Source organism: Xiphophorus hellerii, chromosome 11, assembly GCF_003331165.1.
Source record: "Xiphophorus hellerii strain 12219 chromosome 11, Xiphophorus_hellerii-4.1, whole genome shotgun sequence".
In the NCBI taxonomy this organism is placed as follows: domain Eukaryota; kingdom Metazoa; phylum Chordata; class Actinopteri; order Cyprinodontiformes; family Poeciliidae; genus Xiphophorus; species Xiphophorus hellerii.
The window spans coordinates 1,129,970-1,150,305 of NC_045682.1; the positions used below are offsets into that span (position 1 = coordinate 1,129,970).

General features: G+C 38.1%; 2 protein-coding genes across 4 annotated transcripts in view; one reads left to right on the forward strand and one right to left on the reverse strand.

Annotated features, from left to right (window-relative positions):
• Positions 1 to 599, reverse strand: part of pou2f3 (POU class 2 homeobox 3) — a 55,734-nt gene extending 55,135 nt beyond the window's left edge. Inside the window, exons 1-2 of the mRNA XM_032576852.1 lie at positions 423 to 599; positions 198 to 254 (exon numbers count right to left, since the gene is read on the reverse strand). Coding sequence (XP_032432743.1) covers positions 198 to 246 — 49 coding nt within the window. The 5' untranslated portion in view covers positions 247 to 254; positions 423 to 599. The remainder of the gene's footprint in view (positions 1 to 197; positions 255 to 422) is intronic.
• Positions 600 to 1,398: 799 nt separating this feature from the next.
• The window catches only part of trim37 (tripartite motif containing 37), a 46,931-nt gene continuing 27,993 nt past the window's right edge, over positions 1,399 to 20,336 (forward strand). For 2 of the 3 annotated variants that reach the window (XR_004340979.1, XM_032576358.1), the window contains exons 1-17: positions 1,399 to 1,655; positions 2,920 to 3,011; positions 3,144 to 3,245; positions 3,764 to 3,804; positions 4,066 to 4,182; positions 4,896 to 4,983; positions 5,275 to 5,397; positions 7,722 to 7,845; positions 8,495 to 8,562; positions 12,739 to 12,863; positions 12,956 to 13,006; positions 14,491 to 14,572; positions 14,691 to 14,767; positions 16,653 to 16,832; positions 17,211 to 17,325; positions 18,000 to 18,191; positions 19,101 to 19,234. Coding sequence is in view for 2 of the 3 variants with exons in the window: in XM_032576358.1 (XP_032432249.1) it covers positions 2,991 to 3,011; positions 3,144 to 3,245; positions 3,764 to 3,804; positions 4,066 to 4,182; positions 4,896 to 4,983; positions 5,275 to 5,397; positions 7,722 to 7,845; positions 8,495 to 8,562; positions 12,739 to 12,863; positions 12,956 to 13,006; positions 14,491 to 14,572; positions 14,691 to 14,767; positions 16,653 to 16,832; positions 17,211 to 17,325; positions 18,000 to 18,191; positions 19,101 to 19,234 (1,640 nt within the window). In the remaining variant the exon portion in view is untranslated. Of the gene's footprint in view, positions 1,656 to 2,347; positions 2,368 to 2,919; positions 3,012 to 3,143; positions 3,246 to 3,763; positions 3,805 to 4,065; positions 4,183 to 4,895; positions 4,984 to 5,274; positions 5,398 to 7,721; positions 7,846 to 8,494; positions 8,563 to 12,738; positions 12,864 to 12,955; positions 13,007 to 14,490; positions 14,573 to 14,690; positions 14,768 to 16,652; positions 16,833 to 17,210; positions 17,326 to 17,999; positions 18,192 to 19,100; positions 19,235 to 20,336 lie in introns of those variants that run through there. The other variant, XM_032576359.1, reaches the window with a different exon arrangement.

Here is a 20,336-nt window from a genome sequence, read left to right on the forward strand (position 1 = left end):
TATGAAGAAAATGTCTTGATGCCTCAAAACAACAACATGACCCTACAGTTCAGGAAATTTAATCCACTCCTAATGTTTTGTAAACAGTGATTTGTGGAGAAAGTCCAGCAGTTTTAAATCAAACATAGCAGCTTTCCTGACTCACATCTGTGTGTTGTTATTTAGATTCAGCTCTGTTCAGGGTGAAATTTCCTTACCTTTCTGGTCAGCCGGAGCCTCCAACTGCTCCACTGGGTCTGAGCTCATCTTAATATCTGTAATGATAAATATAGCTGATTTTCCTACAGGATTGTAACTTTACCAGGACAATGAAGCACTCAAGCCACCCAGGAAAATGATCTCGAGCTTATTCTAATGCGCCCTCCCCTCCAAACCGCTGCACAAACCCCACTTGTAACATTCATAAAAGAAGAGTGACTTACCTTAGGATGGGAAGTTTTAGAGCTGCTCTCACGTCTTTCTCGGTTTATTCAAGAGGACAAGGGTGTTGGGATAAAGAGTTTTGGAAACCCACAGCTGCTCATCAGCATTTTCCTAAGTGGAGAAGCGTTCATCTCTGCTGTGCAGCCTGCGCCGCCTGATAAGCTGATTTGCATGTGTCTCTGTGCGTCCTATCCTGCTTCAGACCGTTTGCATAAAACAACAATAGGGTTACTGCGAATATACAGCGCACATGTGTGTGCATCCATACAAAAAAGGGCAGAGTGGAGTCATCTTCAGGGTGCTTTGGATAACAAGGTGATGTTTGTATTATTCCTGCCAACTGAGATAGGTCAGCGATGGCGTGGAGCAGCTCATCCCTGTAAATTTGTCAGCGCTGATTTCCATGCAGCCCTTTTTTCAAATAAAACGGTTGGACACTTCAGACATTGAAAATGTAAAAATGGCAACAGAATGCAATGTTTGATGTAAAGTAAAAAAAAAAAGTCACAATTTATATAGAGTTTAATAGAAAGTTATAAATATTTTGGGATATAATATAAATATTATTAAAAATTACCTTAATCCTTTGCAGATTTTTTTTTTTATATGAGAATGCTATTTGTAATGCGTGTGTAGTATTTCTTTTTTCTTATGTTGTAAATTTGTCCTTACTGCAGAGTCTCTTTTTGTTTTGTCTTTTTACCTTTGCGTGAATCTATAGTTCCATTTGGCCTGCTGGTACACTTGAATTTCCCCCACTAAGGGACAATAAAGAATATATTTATATTTTATTCTGTTATGGATGTTCTTATTTTCAAAAGGTACCTTTAATCTGACAAATGAGTCATAGGAACACATTCTTTTTTTAATGAATGTAAGCGCTTTAGGCCTGATCGACAAAGGCTGTAATGACCCACTGTAACAACAGGGGGCGGTAATGGAACGTAGAGGTGTGGTGACTATGGTGAAAATCTACAGAAGAAGCTGATCGCTAGGGGACAGTGCAAACAGCTACATCTTCAGTTTGGCCCAGAATGTGGCCTGTTCAATAAAACGCTGTATTATGACGTTCTTACATACCTAACCGAGCTTTTTTTTTTTTTTTTAAACGTAAATTGTTTCGTTGAACGTGTTCTTTGCAACTGATGGCGATGTTGTAATATGATTCAGCCATTTGTGACGGTTTGTTGATCAGGTGAAGCGGACGGAGCCGAGGAGGAGTCTCCGAAGAGGTGAGACAGCCTCCCACTAAAGGCTGCTACATCATGGCTTCACTGCTCTCTGTGGAGGAGAAAAAAAGCTGCCCTGTTTTTCAGTCAGTTTGGGTTCAGTTATCGGGTTTATGGTTAGTAATATATGAGCAGTTCAGATCAACGACAACTCTATTTTTTTTTCTTTTTTCTTTTGACAGGTTAATGTCTTCTGAGACTGGGCCCATTCATGTATAACATCCGTCTGCTATCCGTTTAAAACAACTGCTTGTGCCAAAGTAAAACTGTACTTTGTAGACTTAATATTTTGTCATCTGCGCCATATTTTAAAATTATGATAATAATTTTACTAATAATGATAACAATAATTATAATAATAATGGATAAAAACCTCGGAGTCTTGAATGCTACTTTCGTTCCCAAGTCATGGGAAAACAGCAATTGATGTACTTAGTTCTTCAACAGTGTTACTATTTGAAGTAGTTTGAATTGTTTTACTTTTCTTAAGTGTTGTGAGGGATTTTCTTTTGCACATGAAGAGCTTGAGGCCATCATCACATTTGTCACTGATCCACCATCAGTTGACACTTCGGGGTCAAACAGATGTATGTTGGGAATGTTGTTAAAGTTGAGTTCAGAGTATACATGGACTACATTGGCACGGCTACTAGCCCTGTTGTCCTGGGGTCTTTCTGCATGGAGTCAACATTTTCTCCAACATGGTTGTCTCCAGGTACTCCAGTTTCTTCCTATAGTACAAAAACATGACTGTTAGGTTAATTACTGTTAAAAAAAATTGCCTTTAGGTGTGAATGTGATTTTCCTGTGTTTCTGTATTAGATTGGCAAGCTGTTAGGTGACACTAAAAACTGTTCAGAGGGTTTACATGATGTGTTGATTGATAGAAGAGTGTGGCTCATTGAAGGAGTTTAAGGGCTGAAACAATTAAGTGTGATTAATCGATTATTTAAATAATTGTCAACTAATTTAGTAATCAATTAATCATCAACTGGGGTATACAAACTCAAAAAAGGCCATTTCCTGGAAGAACAACACGGTTAGAGCAGTAAGTAAGCCAAATGTGTGCTAAAATATATACAGTATACAGTATCTTAAATATTGCATTTAAGATAAAAAACAAACTTTTTTTCTGTAAATATGTTACACCTAGAACTCATCTAATCTCAGTTCTTCACCTGTTTCAAATTCTTCTTGGGGGAAAAAAATTATGTTGATCTTGGTTGCTGTAATCATTCATAAAAATCCAATATTATCTTATCTGCAGGTGCTGCATGTTTACTTTATTTCAAACAACTTTTTTAAGTTACTGAACCTGACAACTTCAAACTGGCTGAAATGGATGAACAAAGTGTTGAGGTGAGTACACACGAACTACAGTAGTACTTATTTAACCATACAACATGGGTAGGAAGTTTGACTCATGTCTCAGTGGTGTTTGTTCAGCCATGTGGGGAGTTTGGGTTGAACTGTCCTCTTGTCTTTTTGCAGAGCATTGCTGAGGTGTTTCGCTGCTTCATCTGCATGGAGAAACTGAGGGATGCACGCCTCTGCCCCCACTGCTCCAAACTCTGCTGCTTCAGCTGCATTCGGGTGGGTGTGATCAACAAACCGGAACTGGCCTGTTTTCTCTGCAAGCACAGTTCTTTAATCTTTGCTTTTAAGAACAATCTTTATTATAGACCAGAGAAGAACATGGATGAGGTCTCAGAAAATAATTTATAGGTTTCCTCCACAGTCTAGAGAAGTCTGCACAAAACTAGATTTTTATAAGAAGAATAAATATAGGAATAAAAAATAAAGTGTTGAAAGATATTTGAATTTTTATTATTTTTCCCTTTGGTGTTATCTTAAACATCCATCCATCCAACATTCCATCTATCCATAAAGTTATCCACCCATTCATTCATCCAACCATCCATCCAGTTCTTGCAGGTTCCATGTCTAAAGCCTTATATTAAATATTCCAGAACAGCGATTTTGTTAAATCAGATTTTGTCAGATTGTTTTTGTGTTTGTAGGGGTCTTAGGCTAACCTTCATATGTTCCTGTAAATCCTGTGTTGTATTCTTGTGTTGGTTGTACTTGAGCTGGAATCTCTTGCTTGACAGCGATGGCTGACTGAGCAGAGAGCCCAATGTCCACATTGTCGGTGAGAACCTTTACATCTTCTTATATCCACACAGATCTTCACTTTCAGCTATATTTGTCTGAACGAAGTACTGCATTTCCAGCTTAAGATACTGCCTTAGTATTTTTATTAAAAGAAATTTCAAGTTGTACAAAAATCTTACCTTGTGTTGAAAGCTTTGAAGGCAGCAACCTGCATAATTTACACAAGGTTAATGTTATATTTTGTCAGATGTGTCAGTTGTGGATCAGTTATAATTTTACCTGCTTGTTGTTCAAACAGAGCTCCACTGCAGCTGAGGGAACTGGTGAACTGTCGCTGGGCTGAGGAGGTCACTCAGCAGCTGGACACCCTGCAGCTCTGCAGCCTCACCAAACATGAGGACAACGACAAAGACAAGTGAGTGTCTCCTAAAACCTGTTCACTTTTTCTTGTTTTATAATTTAACCCTGTGACAGTTTTTTAAAGTGGACATATTATGAAAAATTTACTTTTTGGATGTTTTATACTTCCTTTTGAGGTTTCTAGAAGCAGCCCAAAAAACACCCAGATGTTTTTTTTCTACTTATCTTTGACAGTAAGTTAAAGATTTTTGGTGTCATAAAAATGAGTCGTTTCAAAAACCTTCCAATTGTTAAGTCACATTCGACTATAATGATTTTAATGCTGTATCTACTCTAAGACTGCTGGAAAAGAGAAGTGTTTTGTTGTTGACTTGCCATCCAGAAATCACCTTATGTTGGTTATGCCGGAGATTTTACTTTTCAGAGATTAAAGTTGTAGAATTTGAAAATGAGTCGGCGCAAGGGCGTGGCCAGCAGCAGAGCTTTTTTAGATTTTAAAAAGTCCTTAAGTAGCTCATTCTGAAAGGAGCTCAAAATATGCAGAACCGACCAGACAAAAGTCTCATTATCTGAGAATGATTTTGTGCAAAACGTAATAAGCATGTTTTGTATAGTCTTACCTCTTCAAAGCAGCATAATAGGTCATCTATAACAGTTTTAAGCTACAATATATTAGAGAACAGTTGGTAAACCCTACCAATTATTTGAAAACAAAACACAAATATTAAAAACATAACAATTGTTTCTCTTTTCATCATCACTGAGCAGATGTGAAAACCACCATGAGAAGTTGAGTGTTTTCTGCTGGACCTGTAAGAAATGCATCTGCCACCAGTGTGCCCTCTGGGGAGGAATGGTAATGTTTAGAGCTTTTGTTTTTATGTTTTTTTATGTTACAGACTGGATTCAAAGTTATAAATAAATCAGAAGAATCATATGCACAGATACTACTTCATTACTCAGTCAACTTTCTCTATAAAATCAATTTTATCTAAAAAAAAAAAAGTCAACAAATGGGAATAAATACCAAGCAGAAACTATAAGTATAACAATAATCAGAGAATTATTCCAGTCACATTTTGAATTAATCAGAAAATATTTCTAGAGGTTGAAGCACCTGAAGGATAGATCTCTTTGTTGTCTGCAGCACGGCGGCCACACCTTCAAGCCTTTGGTGGAGATTTATGAACAGCACGTCACCAAGGTGAAGGAGGAAGTGGGAAAACTGCGCCGTCGCCTCATGGAGCTCATTAGTTTGGTGCAGGAAGTGGTGAGGACTCTTTACTTCTTCACCTTTTTTCTGGACAAGCTATATATATATATATATATATATACAGTACAGACCAAAAGTTTGGACACACCTTTTAATTCAATGAGTTTCCTTTATTTTCATGACTATTGACATTGTAGATTCACACTGAAGGCATCAAAACTGTGAATAACACATGTGGAAATATGCACTAAACAAAAAAGTGTAAAACAACTGAAAATACCCCTTATATTCTAGTTTCTTCAAAGTAGCAACCTTTGGCTGTGATTACTGCTTTGCACACACTCTGCATTTTCTCGATGAGCTTCAAGAGGTAGTCACCTGAAATGGTTTTCACTTCATAGGTGTGCCCTGTCAGGTTAATAAGTGGGATTTCTTGCCTTATAAATAGTCATGAAAATAAAGAAAACCCATTGAATTAGAAAGGTGTGTCCAAACTTTTGGTCTGTACTGTATATATATATATATATATATATATATATATAATTACATATATCATCCTAAAAGTATTTGCTCTCTTTTTCACCTTGAGTTCGTCACTTTGTGTCTACATTAGTTAAATCTTAAATTTTTACTGTGCTGTATTTTGTGATAAAACAGTAACAACAGTTATTTTGAAGAACAACTTGCAGCTTTTATTATGATGCTGACACATTTAGACTGTGTGTAAATGGATCTAAATAGATTTTTAAAAAATGATTAAATTGTTTCTTACAGAATAAAAAAAAATACCAGAGTTGAAAAACTTGTGCAATTTAAATTAAAGTCACAAAGCAGCTATGTGTCTTTCCTCTTAAAAAAGTGTCTCAAGGTTTAGAGCAGGGGTCTCAAACTCCAGGCCTCGAGGGCCGCAGACCTACAGTTTTTAGATGTAGGTCTGCAAAGGTCCAGGTACAAAACGCTGGAATGAAATGGCTTAATTACCTCCTCCTTGTGTAGATCAGTTCTCCCAGCCTTGCTAATGACCTAATTATTCTATTCAGGTGTGGTGCAGCAGAGGCACATCTAAAAGTTGCAGGACTGCGGCCCTTGAGGACTGGAGTTTGAGACCCCTGGTTTAGAGAAAGTGGTCCTCTTTTAATACAAATGTAAAAGAGAAGTCGTGTTTAGATGTGTGCTAGAGTTTTTGGATACCAGATTGGTAGAACCACTAAAACAGCACAAAGAAACAAGTTCAAAGTTTTGTTTCACTTACGTAAATAGAAAATGACACTCCCATTAAATTGGACGGAAAAATAAACCGCCCATGTTAGAGGACTCTAAGGTAACAAACTTGGTTCAATGAGACAGGATGCGTATACAGTGGAGCAATACACAAGAACAGGCATAAAATATGTTGTTTTTGGCCCGATCTGGTTTTTAAAACAAAATATCATGTTTAATTTGTGAGCTAAATGAGTGCAAGTAGAGCATTTCAGAAAGCACATGAAATAAGCAACAATTAATAACCCATTGATGTTGAAAAATTACGGGGGAATTTTTATATATATATATATACTGTATATATATATATATACAGTACAGACCAAACGTTTGGACACAACTGTGTGTCCAAACTTTTGGTCTGTACTGTATATCAGTAGGCTGTCAGCGATTAGTAGCACAATGCTGGTGGATATTTAATGTAACACGGAGCAGAAAGCTCAGGTTGTTTCTCCAGTGGGCGGTGCAGGTTGCTGCAATCAAGAGTAGTCACACAGCCACTAGTAGAAAACAAACACACCCAGTATAGCACTTTCATTCTATTGGCTGAGAGGTTGCCCTGCGATGGTGCTCTTTTGCTCCGAGGACGAGCAGAAAATGATTTGCAAGGGAGCAGAGAGGTTTGCAAGCAGAGATTTGATCTGAGCAGTGAGGAGAACGGTTTGACAGAGCACAGTGAATATTTGAAAGAGAGCAGAAGTTTTGAGCACAAGCATTACAAGTTTTGAGAAGAAAGACATGAAGTCCTGCTTTCAAACTGAAAATGTAAGGACAAGTATTAAAGGTTTTGAGAACAAAAGACATGAAAACCTACTTTCAGACTGAAAATGTGTGCTCTCAAATTATGCCAGAAAAATTACAGACTTACTTTTTTTACAAAAGGTCTGTAAAAACCTCCTTTTAGATTTTTTTGTGTAAGTCCAGATCACTATATCAATTCCTGACTTGTCTTGCATCATAAAAAAGCTGCAGAGATTGTTAACTTCAGCCAGCTGCAGTTGTGGTCATTTGTCTGCCACTAATTTACAATTAGTGCACATAATGTTTTTAAGTTTTATCCAGCATGTTTTACCACAAGTGTCCTCTAGGAGGCACACACTGATTCATGTTTTCTTGCTCAGGAGAGAAACGTGGAGGCTGTGAGGGGAGCGAAGGACGAGAGGGTGAGGGAGATCCGGAATGCGGTGGAAATGATGATCGCTCGTCTGGACAACCAGCTGAAGAACAAACTCATCACTCTCATGGGTAGGACACCGAAAACTGATCTGGAAGCAGCAGAAAATTGGAAAAATGCTCTTTAGCAGTTAAACTTGCTGATGGAGGCTTGAAGAGTTTTTCTCTGAGTTTTGCACACTTTGAAAGTCCTGAGATGATCACTTTTGGGGAAAATTGTCAGGTGTCTTAAAGATTTCTGATTTGTGAATAATCTTTCTCACTGGTGTGTGGAAGATTGCATTAAGGCTGTCTCAATGGAAACACCCAGCTCCTTCTTTTTATTTTGGCTTGATCTTTGCTTAATATTGATATGGGGAAATGTGTTGCATTTCTATATGATGTCCTAACGTGTAAAACCCTAGGATTGAACCAGTGATTCTTACAACAGTCACCTTGAAGCCCTTTTGTTTTGCTTTTCCCATCTGAAAAGATCTTATTGTTGTCATTGTACTAAAATGTGGCCTGAGGTGTTTTTTTTTTCTTCTCTTCAACAAAAAATTTCTATTTGTTACTGAAAACAGCAGAGCGGCCTTTAGATATGACTAATACACATTTGAAATATTTATCAGGAGCAAGTGGATGCCTGCTCTCAGCAGCACCCACACACAAAATCTGCAGTCCTCCATCAGGGCTCGCATTCAGCAAACTGCAAATAGAAATGCCTTGTCCTCCCCAACAGGCCAGAAGACATCTTTGACCCAGGAGACGGAGCTGCTGGAATCTCTGCTGCAGGAGGTCGAGCATCAGGTCTGTTGTTCACAGATCAATTGCTTTAGTATCCAAAGCAATCCAGAAACCACTCTTGTCACCACCCAACAGATTACATTGTTCTGTCACAATCACGCTGGTTTAAGCTTATTTTAGTTTATTTAGCATAGTTTAGCCCTGAAAACTGTAAGCTCAAAGATTTGAATTCATTATTGGCTGCCTGAGAAGAATATATTCCCTTTTTTAAAAAAATCAGTATTTTTACTAATGCCAACTTTGAGAAATCTTGCATAATAAAAAAAAACGCTTGAGAAAGAAATAACCAAAAATAGTTATGGACAGTGTTGGAATGTAACGAAGTTCAAGTACTTTGTTACCTACGAAGTACTGTAACAAAGCACAGTTTGTTTCGATAAAGCGCTTGCGTTACACGTTACATCTAAGTCGCATTGCGCTTAAAAAAACAAAAACCTTTATTGATTTTAACAAGAGCACAAGAACATGTATACTCACTTACAAATACAAAAAATATAGACCCAGACAAGACAAAACCAAAAGGACATGGGAGAAGAAAAAGAAATTGCAGCAGACCCTCAATAGACCAACCAGCAAAAACACCAGTTTGTCTTACAACAAGGCCTCTTTCCACCCGTCGAGTTTGATATAATTTTGGATAAGCCAAGTGTAAAGACAGACCAGACTCCCCAAAATTTATCGAGCTTGTTCTTTGTGACATAGCTGATTTTCTTAAGTGCAAAGTAAAAAGTCATTTATGTACCGTATTTTCTGCACTATAAGGCGCACCTAAAAACCTTCAATTTTCTCAAAAGCCAACAGTGCGCCTTAAAATCCGGGGCGCCTTGTATATGGACCAATATTGAGCCACAGCAGGTCTCGGAACTACGGTAAGCAGCCGCCGACTTCATTTTCCCCCGTAGAAGAAGAAGCGCGCGGTGCATACTGGGATATATGACTGAGCGAAGTGTGCCATTTCCATTTGTATTTTTGTAAAGACCCGAAAATGGCTCCTAAGAAGAGACACGCTTACGAGGCAGAGTTCAAACTCAAGGCGATCAGTCACGCAAAAGAACATGGGAATAGAGCAGCAGCGAGAGAATTTAATATTAATGAATCAATGGTGCGGAAGTGGAGGAAGCAAGAAGATGACCTGCGCCAAGTAAAAAAGACTAAAAAGAGTTTCCGAGGGAACAAAGCGAGATGGCTACAGTTGGAGGACAAACTCGAACAGTGGGTTGTTGAACAGAGAGCAGCAAGTAGAAGTGTCAGTACAATCACTATTCGAATCAAGGCAACAGCGCTAGCACGCGAACTTAACATTAACGAATTTAGAGGCGGTCCTTCTTGGTGCTTTAGGTTTATGAAAAGACGTAATCTCTCCATCCGCACACGAACTACTGTTTCACAGCAACTGCCAGAAGACTACCAAGAAAGGTTGGCCACTTTCCGCGCATATTGCAACAACAATATTACTGAAAAAAAGATCCGGCCAGAGCACATCATTAACATGGACGAGGTTCCACTCACCTTTGATATTCCTGTGAACCGCACTGTGGATAAAACGGGAGCACGTACGGTAAATGTTCGCACCACAGGGAATGAGAAGTCATCCTTCACAGTAGTTCTTGCTTGCCAGGCTAATGGCCAGAAACTTCCACCCATGGTTATTTTCAAGAGGAAGACCTTGCCAAAAGAAAACTTTCCAGCCGGCGTCGTCATCAAAGCTAACTCGAAGGGATGGATGGATGAAGAAAAGATGAGTGAGTGGTTTAGAGAAATTTACGTGAAGAGACTGGGTGGCTTTTTTCACACAGCTCCGTCCCTATTGATCTACGACTCCATGCGCTCCCATATCACCGATGGTGTCAAAAAACAAGTGAAGCACGCTAATTCAGTACTCGCCGTCATTCCGGGTGGATTGACAAAAGAACTCCAGCCGCTAGATATTGGTGTCAACAGGGCATTCAAAGATAGACTGCGAACTGCGTGGGAACAGTGGATGACAGAAGGCGAACACACGTTCACCAAGACAGGGAGACAGCGCCGGACGACATATGCCACTATCTGCCAGTGGATCGTAAATACCTGGGCTGATATATCATTCTCAACTATGGTCCGAGCTTTCAGGAAGGCAGGAATTGTCACTGAATTGCTAGACAACAGCAGCGAGACAGCGCCGGACAGCACTGACTCGATTAATGAGGACTTTGACGAAGCGGAGCCGGGCATGTTGGATGCCGCATTAGCCCAACTGTTTAATTCGGACACTGAAGAAGAAGAATTCGAGGGATTCGTGGATGAGAAATGAATTAATAAAGTGAGCTTTACATGTTTATTTTGTGTGTTTACAGCTGAACTGCTGTTTAAAGTTTACAGCTACGTCACTGACTCGGGGAAAATATTAATACAGCTGTTTTTTCATGTTGGGAGTTAACGGAGTTGACCGGTTTGTAATTTATTAATAAAGGTTTGTAATTCATTCATAAAGTTTGACTCACTTATCTGACTATTTTGTTGACATTCCCTTTAGCGCAGTTCCATCTAATGGATGCACAACGTAACCCCAGCCTCTACTGTAGCGTCTATTCTATCAATTCTCACTCCCGACTCGTCATATATTGACGAGTCGGGACGATTTCTGACCATGCGACGCATGGGCAGGGTCCTTCAGCGTCACATGTTGACGATTTGGGACGGTTACGTGTTTTACGTGGATTATTAACACGAAGGGTTCTCGCAACCGCTGCCGAACCTTCAAAACCCGACGATTTGGTTAGGTTTAGGGCAAAAATTACGGTAAGGCATAGGGTAAAACCCCTCGCGTGACACGAAATATGTGACGAGGATGGACCGTCCTCAATATATGATGACTTGGGAGTGAGAATGGGTTGATTCTATGCGCCTTATAATGCGGTGCGCCTTATATATGAAAAAAGTTTTAAAATAGGCTATTCATTGAAGGTGCGCCTTATAATGCGGTGCGCCTTATAGTGCGGAAAATACGGGTAATCCATTGTGAAATTCCACACAATGTCTCCTTCTTCCATGAGGATGCAATACAGCGTTTAGCTTCCAAAAAGGAGACATTAAGTAGAGATCTCAGGACGTTATCTTCTTAGGGATGGCATAAGACCTTCGCGGATTGTGGTAAAGAGATGGAAGCAAAGCAGAACAAAGAGTTTGAATTGATAATGATATTGGTTAAATTTATCTCCTCTCTAAATATTTAATATCTAGGTCTTTTTATGGGAATGTGGATCTTTCAGGTCAAATTGAGAAGCAATTTTGATTATATTTCACATTTTATTGTGTCATGTATTGCAGGGCTCTTGGTTTCAGGTTAGGTGGTCTTGACTACAACACTGCTACGTGGCTGTCCCAATTTTGACTCCTCTTCCTTGGTCGCATGTCCTGCCCCACTCCCCTTCTTTCCATTTCCTTTTGTTGGATTTTTTTCAAAATAAATGCCACTAGTGGCAAAAAAAGTGAAGTTCATGCTGTGTTAGGACAGGAGACAAGACGTTTTGAAATCGCTTGACACTTGTTAGTTCTGTTTAAAGTCCCTTTTTCAGGGAGACAACTTTCTCTTGAATGTGTTTATTTTGTGCTAAATAAAACATTTCAAAGGTATAATAATTCCTCTCATTTTGCCTAATTACATGTAACCCTGCGGGTCATCCCTGAAATTTTGATTCTTAGAATCACAAATCTAGATCTAAACTGTCTTAGAGAGAAAACACAATAAAAACATGCTTTATCTGCTGCATTGATCATTAAAATTGCACATTACTGATGTATTAAAATGAAATAGATTCACTTAATGACATTGTATTAGTGATTAGGTGATACATTTAGCAAGTACTTTTACTTTTTAAGTATTTTTAACAGCCAGTACTTTTTTATTTTTATTCAAGTAAAAATGTTAATGTGGTACTTTTACTAGAGTAAATTTTGTCTGTTTACTTGTACTTTTACTTAAGTACATTGTTTGAGTTGTTTGAATTGTTTGAGTACTTTCTCCACCACTGATTATGGAGTATGGTTTAGAACTGTAAAAATATGAACTGTTGATCAGATAAAACAGATTGTTGACAGAACTATGACAACTGCTGCATACTATTTAGATTTGAGTATATTTTATATTTGAGTGGTTTCACAGCAAGACCTTTGTGTTTTGCATGTGTTTGTGTTGCACAGCTTCACTCGTGCAGTAAGAGTGAACTGATCTCTAAGAGCCCAGAGATCCTGCTCATGTTCCAGCAGGTCCATCGTAAACCCATGCAGTCGTTCGTCACCACGCCGGTCCCACCGGACTTCACTAGGTAACCTTAGTGGAAACAAAATATAACGCTTTAAGTAAATTTCATGGCTTATAACAACTGTTCAATGTACTCACCTGAATGTTTGTTTTTAGTGAGCTGGTTCCTGCTTATGATTCCAGCACTTTTGTACTTATCAACTTCAGGTAAATATTTGATTTAGGCTGCAAAGAAAGAAGCTTAAATATTGTGCTTACTGAAACATTTTGTCTCTTTTTTGTAGCTTTTAGTTTCTAATAGAATTATGTAAAATTCTGTAAAAACTGTTTTTCAATGCAGACAACAGTTTACTGACGGACTAAATGGCTGCGTAGAGTTTGGGTGATGCATGAGCGCACTGTGCATGTTACAGTCTAATTAACGTCCTCAAGATAAACTGGCAGCTCCTCTGTTTAGAATGCAAATGGATTAACACAACATTGCATTCTCTTTAATTTTTTTGTTCTATGTGTAATGGAGACTGGAATTTTAACCATAGGTTTGAAATGCGCTTCTGAACCAGACGTGCTCCAAAGCGTCCTCTCCATAACTCTTCAACACTCTGTCAGCTCCCGGTCGGCAAGACACATTTAGTTCAGTGTCCATGAGATGATATTCAGATAAGATTTTTTTATTGATTGATTTTAGTTGCCTCTGCGATAAACTCTTTGCTTAAAGTCTATAATGTCTGCCCAGTTGCACCAGTTAAGTGTGTGAATTATAACCTGTCAAATGACGGACGGCATCAAATTTTTCAAAAACGATCAAGTACAGAAAATATTCCGTTAATGTGACCCCGTGTCACATCATATGTATACCCTGGGTATATGCATATGAAGCTCTCTTTTAGTAATTAAAGGTTCCTCAACACTCATCAATATAAAGTAAAGAGGATATCAAAACCTTTCAGGTACTTTTTTTTATCATGGTGGTGCTAAGACTAGTGACACCAATGACTTTGTTCAAAACAATTATTTGTTGATATATATAGTTTCCCCATTTAAATAACAATAAATCTATTTTTTTCAGTGTCATTGTGCTTCTGAAATAAAACAATTCATTTTAATATACAATAAAACAATCAATGTGGTGGTTCACTGCAAAAACACAAAATAGTACCAAGTATTTTTGATCTAGTTTCCAGTGCAAATATCTTTAGTTTTTTTCAAGACTGACTTAAGTAACTTTTCAGCAAGATATAGGAGCTTTTTAAAGTAAATAACTTCTTAATATTGGTGAAAAAGTACTAAGTGAAATAATTTGCCAGTGGAGCTAGTAGTTTTTCCATCAATATTAAGGAATTACTGACTAAAACAAAATTTCTTGCGGAAATTACTTGTAAGTTAGGTTTGTATTATTTCAAGTGTACTAAGATATTTGCACTAGAAACTAGGCAGATTTTGTGTTTTTGGAGTATTGATGATCAATATATGTGTGAGTTTTAGCGTTTTCCATATTAATCTGTGTGGTTTATAGAGTTTTTACCATTTATTTGCTTTTTTAACCCATAATTAATGTCTTCATTATCTGCAGCCAGAGCTGCTCCTTCTATCCAACTAATTATTGAATGTTCTCTGGAGATCAGAAAAGTAAAAAGTCACACTTTGTTCATATTTCTGTAGGTTTAAACATGGGTTTGTTCTGTTTGTAGCACTCTGAGGCAGCGGGCCGACCCAGTTTACAGTCCTCCTCTGCAGATATCTGGCCTTTGCTGGAGGCTTAAAGTCTACCCAGTAAGTCTGAAGCTATTTTATTTGCTGAAGTTGTTTTTCAACGTTTTTGATGGGTAATTTAGAAAAGAAATGTCCAGGATTCTGTTTAAAGCTCGTAACTGCTGTTTGATATTCTCAGGATGGTAACGGCGTCGTCCGTGGAAACTATCTGTCTGTGTTCCTCGAGCTGTCTGCTGGACTTCCTGAAACCTCAAAGTAGGAATTATTTCTTTCCTCCTAGGAATCTGTTTATAAATATTTTTTATTTTATAGACTTTAAGCAGTACCTTAATATTTCTTCTTTTCCAAAAAGCAATTTTAAACTCTAGATGACTTATTTTGCAGGGTTTCTCCCAGAAAACTTGCTAAGCCTGGTGGTTGGGGCAACGAGTTGGTTCACAAGCTGCCCAACATGTTTTGGTGTTAAAAAATTTTTACATTGACAGGAATCTAAAAATATTACTGTGTAATTATTTTACTGCTTCCACTTTCTGTGTTATCCATACAGGTATCCTATAGTACAATAAAAGTTAATGTTTTTGTTTGTTTTGGTTCGCACAATGAATCACTGACGATTTTTGTCATAGTACCGGCAATAATTTAAAACTACTTTCATCCCTGGATATACCTTTGTCATTGCATGCTTAACACGCATGCAATGACATGCATGCAATGACATGCGTGTTATTGCATGCGTTCTTTGTCAACGCACACCTATATTTGTGGCTCACATTGAGCTGCGCGAGCAGAGCAAATGCAGTGACTTTTTAACTTGACTCATACCTTTATGTAGAGTTCTCAGATGGGGTTGATATAAATGTCCATACAGTGTTGAGCCTGTGTCCAGTTTAAGTGAAAGGAGGCGCACGTGATCCATGCCGTTGTAAACTTTATACATCCTGCTATGATAGTGCATGAGGCGGTCAATGCGCAGAGGCGCCAACGGTGCGATTGGTGCGCTCCGGCCTCATACTGTATTCATTGCATGAACTATAAACCCATCTTTCAGGAACGATTGTGCTCTGCCAGTGAAACACTCGGTGCACCAAAGACACTTGCAGTAATGGTAAAAAATATATCATTAAAAAAATAAATGATAATAATAAAAGCAAAAACAAGCATTGTTTAGACTGGTGAGGGGCTCGGGAAACCCTGATTTTTGTCATCATAAAGAATGGCGTGATCTGTGCTGTGGTAAACTTAAGAGATCTAGTTGTGATAGTGCATGAACTGGTTTTTTGATTTTCCTTTTTTCTGACGGCAAAGTAAATTTGCAATGTCACACTGAATTCTTTGTCAAATTCTTTGAAAATGTTTTCTTTTTTTAATATTTAAGTTCTCCTTATGTAGAAAGCTCATCAACTTACAAGGCTACCCAGGCTACTTCAAAAATGTTAATTTCTGAAATACTTTTTCATTGGAGAAATAGCTTGAAGATTAGATATTTAAGGAAGAAATCTGCTGTGGCCATTTATGTAGAATTTTTGTAAATCATAAGTTCTGTCAATTTAGTTTTTCTTTGGGCAGTTAGAAGATGCTTCCGTTAGTCTAGAACCAAAATCTTTGATTAATTTTTATATTTGGAATCGTTTAGATAACTTTGGTAACTTTTAGACCCTCCCATTAATGTAAGAGATTAAGAATACATGAGGGGGTGTGGTGGATGACTTTTTTTCTATGTCTTATGTTCAGTGTGAGGTAAAGTGATTTTTTTTTTACTACTTGTTTAACTTGAAACATTAGATTAAGTCAACTTTTGTTTTCATCTAAGTTGTAAGAGATTTTTTGTTATTGTTTCATCCATATTTTTTCAAGAAATAGTCTACATATATTTTTTCAAACAATCAAGTCAGAAGTGTGTTCAAGAAACAAACCACCTATTACCAACAACAGCCTTGGTTTTGGGACTTTGAAGGCCACAACAAAATCTTTAGCTTTCAAGTTGTGGTGTTGTTGGAAGCCTGTTAACAATTGTCCACATCACATTCAGTAGATGGAAACTCAATATTTTCTCTTTTAAGGTCTTGCTTACCCCAAAGTTAGCTTATTCGATCTCGACACACATTTACCAAGAATTTCATATCTGAAATTATCTGTTCAGATATGAATACCGTGTTGAGATGGTGCACCAGGCGTCCAGAGACCCGACCAAGAACATCATCCGAGAGTTTGCTTCAGACTTCGAGATTGGTGAATGTTGGGGCTACAACCGCTTCTTCAGACTGGACCTGCTGGCCAGTGAGGGCTACTTGAACATGCAGACCGACACACTGGTCCTTCGGTGAGTTCAAACATGACTATACTTGGGCTTCCATTAAAAATGTGCACAAAACTTTTTCGATAAGCACATTGCTTCTGTACACAAACTGGCATGTCTCATGCAAAAAGTTTTTCCACTGCATTTTTGCGAAAAACATAAATTTTGATAAAAAACTGCCTCATTCTAGATCAAAAACTTTTTATTGAAAATTTTGATTTAGAAATTGATGTGTTTCCATTAAGCAAATTTATTTTTGTAATTCCAATTTGTGCAACACAGGTATTGTTGCCTAACTTTCTACTCTCATAATGTGATCTAAAAAAACAATACTAGTGGGTTTTAAAAAAATAAGTATCAGTATATTATAAGTATAGACAATTACTTATTTTTGTCGTGCAGCTACCAGGTTCGCTCACCTACATTTTTCCAGAAGTGCAGAGATCAGTACTGGTACATCAGCCAGTTGGAGTCGGCTCAGAGCGGCTACATACAACAGATCAACAACCTCAAAGAGGTACGCCAGTAACTAAATGTTTTGGTTGCTTAGCCTCATACAGCTGACCACAGGGTGTCCACTCATCAGAAAAAGTCTGAAATTCTTGTATCTAAAAATAAGGGCTTAAAATGAAAAAATTGATTGATTGAAATAGCTTTTGATTTTAATAAATGTGACCACTTAATGCTGCACATTCAAAGAATGACCATTTGCAGTTGTTTATAACCCATAAAATGTTTTGAAAATCTGCTGTGCATAATAATTTGGGATAGAGCATTTGGAGCTTTTTATTTTTGAAAAAAATACTGTTCTCATGGGGAGCTTTGTTCAGTAAAATTTGATTTATCATGACTTGAAAATTATACTGACTATAATGCATTGACCATTTAGGAAAATCTGAGGAAATATCACTTGCATAATAATTTTAACATGGTGTATTTTTGCATCTATCATTGGTATTACTGTCAGTTGACTGAACAACGTTTGGCTCTGCCAATGACTAGCTAATGTTGCCATTCTGCTCAGTGCTACATGCATTCTTGAAAAAAGTGCTTCATAAAATACTCGTTTTATTTTTTTATACATTTCTGTCATTATACATGTCTTATGATTAATGTTCTTAAAGTCTTAAATTTGAGTTGGTAATGCCTGCAAAACCCTTTCTAACCTGTTTAATTCATGTGTGACGTCAGAGGCTGGCCATTGAGTTGTTTCGCCGTCAGACATCCCGCAGCTCCTCGCCCCCTGACCTGAGACTGACTGCAGGCACCGCGACGTCTGAGAGAGACCCTGGCTCAGTGAAGAGTGATGACGACGCCCAGACCACTTTGAGCAACTCTAAGAAAGGAGAAGAGGAGGAAAGAACGCAGCATGACGACTCAAATGTAAGACTCGTAAGACCAAAGTGGTAGCTGAGAGATAATTTGAATTTTCATAGTAGAGTGTGTTTTTGCTCATATGTTTCATTAAAAAAATGTAAGAAGGAGAAGAAAAAAATAAATGCATAAGAGATTATTTCTAACCTGAACCCAGCTGTAATAGTCATCCAGTCACTCTCTCTTCCTTGATTCACGTTTTCCTTTTCTTCCTTTTTTCCCCTTTATCTTCCTTCCTTTCTCTCTTCCTTTTTTCCATGCTTCTTACATTTTGTTTTCTAATTTTTGTCCTTTGCCTTCCTTTCCTCTTTCCTTTATTTTCCTTCTTTCCTTTCCATCCTTCCTTCCTTGCTTCTTTAATTTTCCCCCTCCTTCCATTTATCTTCCTGCTTTCCTTCTTGTTTCCCTCTTCTTCCTTCTTTCTTTCTTTCCTTCCCTTATTTCTGCCTGCCTTCCTTCATTCCTTTCTTGCTTTCTTCCTTCACTGTATTCTTTCTCACATCTTTTCTTCCCTTCTTTGTTCTCCCTTCCTTCCTCACTTTCTTTTTTCCCTTCCTTTCCTGTCTTCCTTCATTTTTCCCATTTTCCCTTTATCTTCTGTCTTTTTTCTGTCCTTGCTTCTTTCATTACTTCCTTCCTTCTTCCTTTCCTTCTGTCCTTTCACCCTTTTCTTCGTTCTTTCCTTCTTTTATTCCTTTCTTCCTTCCTTGCTTCTGTTGTATTATGTTTTATAAATTCACAGTTAGATTTGTATTTCTACATTAACAATCGGACAACTTCCAGATTTCTGGAGATTTGAGTTTGGAAAGTTCGGACTTTCCAAATCAAATGCTGTTGTTACTTTAGAGACAAGTCTGCTTCTCTCTTGCCTGTCAGCAGGAATGCAGGTTCTGTAGATTTGACCTACTTGTTGTTCAGGAACTGTCTGACGGAGACCTGGAGGTTGATTGCCTCACTGAGGAGGAGGTGAACCCACTGGATGGCAGCAGCACCTCAGGAAGCTCCACAGCCACCAGCAACACGGAGGAGAACGACATAGACGAGGAGACCATGTGAGTGGAACCTCTCTCATAGTCTGCCACCTTTTTAAAACATTCAGAAAGAACCTTTTGAGACAGAAGGGAAAACAAGTCATGCAAATGGAAATTATTGAGCTCATTTAAATATTTTTCAAGATTAATTATTTATTGCTTATTGTGACAGGCCCAGCTGTTGACTTACCATTCAGAAACCACTTGTTGCATTTTTGGTGGTTGTGCAGGAGGCAAGATGTACGGTTGTATAGTCATTTTCAAAGGAGCTCAAAATAGGTAGAACTGACCAGACTACAAACTGATTAAGAATGATTTTGTGCAATAAATTTGATGAACATGGTTTGTGTTGGCCACAGCCATATCCCAACCTGGTCAAGGAAGCAGGCACGTGCAGAGGGGAGGGGTGGGGGGGAGCTTGAGCCCCTGCCCTTTTTATCCTTGATGCCGCTAGTGCCCTTTTTGAGTTTTGTTTATTTTTTTCCAAACATTTTTTTATTTTATTTTTATTTTTAATCTGTATGTCAGAAGGCCTGTTTGCCTCAGCAATAATATTTAGCTAAATATTTTTTCATACACTGGTTTGTGAATAAAAACGTAGGTCTGATATTGACTCTAGAAAAACTGTTTCTATTTATATTTTTATAATCGTCCTTGCAATAGCGGGACAAAACCCGCCTCGCCACTAAACACAGAAATGCTTCAGCTGCAGAGAAAACTTCTGACTTTAACTTGATCATTCTGCTAAAAGCCCGGTTCGCTACAGGCAGCTTGAGTCGGTCCACCGACAGATATAAAGAATATCTGTCTTTATATCAGACATCCTGATATAAGACACGGTACCGACTGTCACCTCGAGTCGCAACTCAGATCAAAGCCCCGGTACCACCTGCTCTCTGTTCGCTTTGCTTCTCCTTAACGTTTCTACCAGGCGGATTAAAGCCGCTGTTGATGGGATCTGGGCTGGAGGTTCTGGGCTGTAAATAGAAGTTACTGCAGAACCTCAAGTGTTAAAGGAAGATTCAGCCTGAACATTTAGAGTTCAGAAAATAAACATCAGAGAAAATACTGTAGCAATAATTCGAACCGCAGCGAAAAGCCAAACATGCCACAATTAAATGAA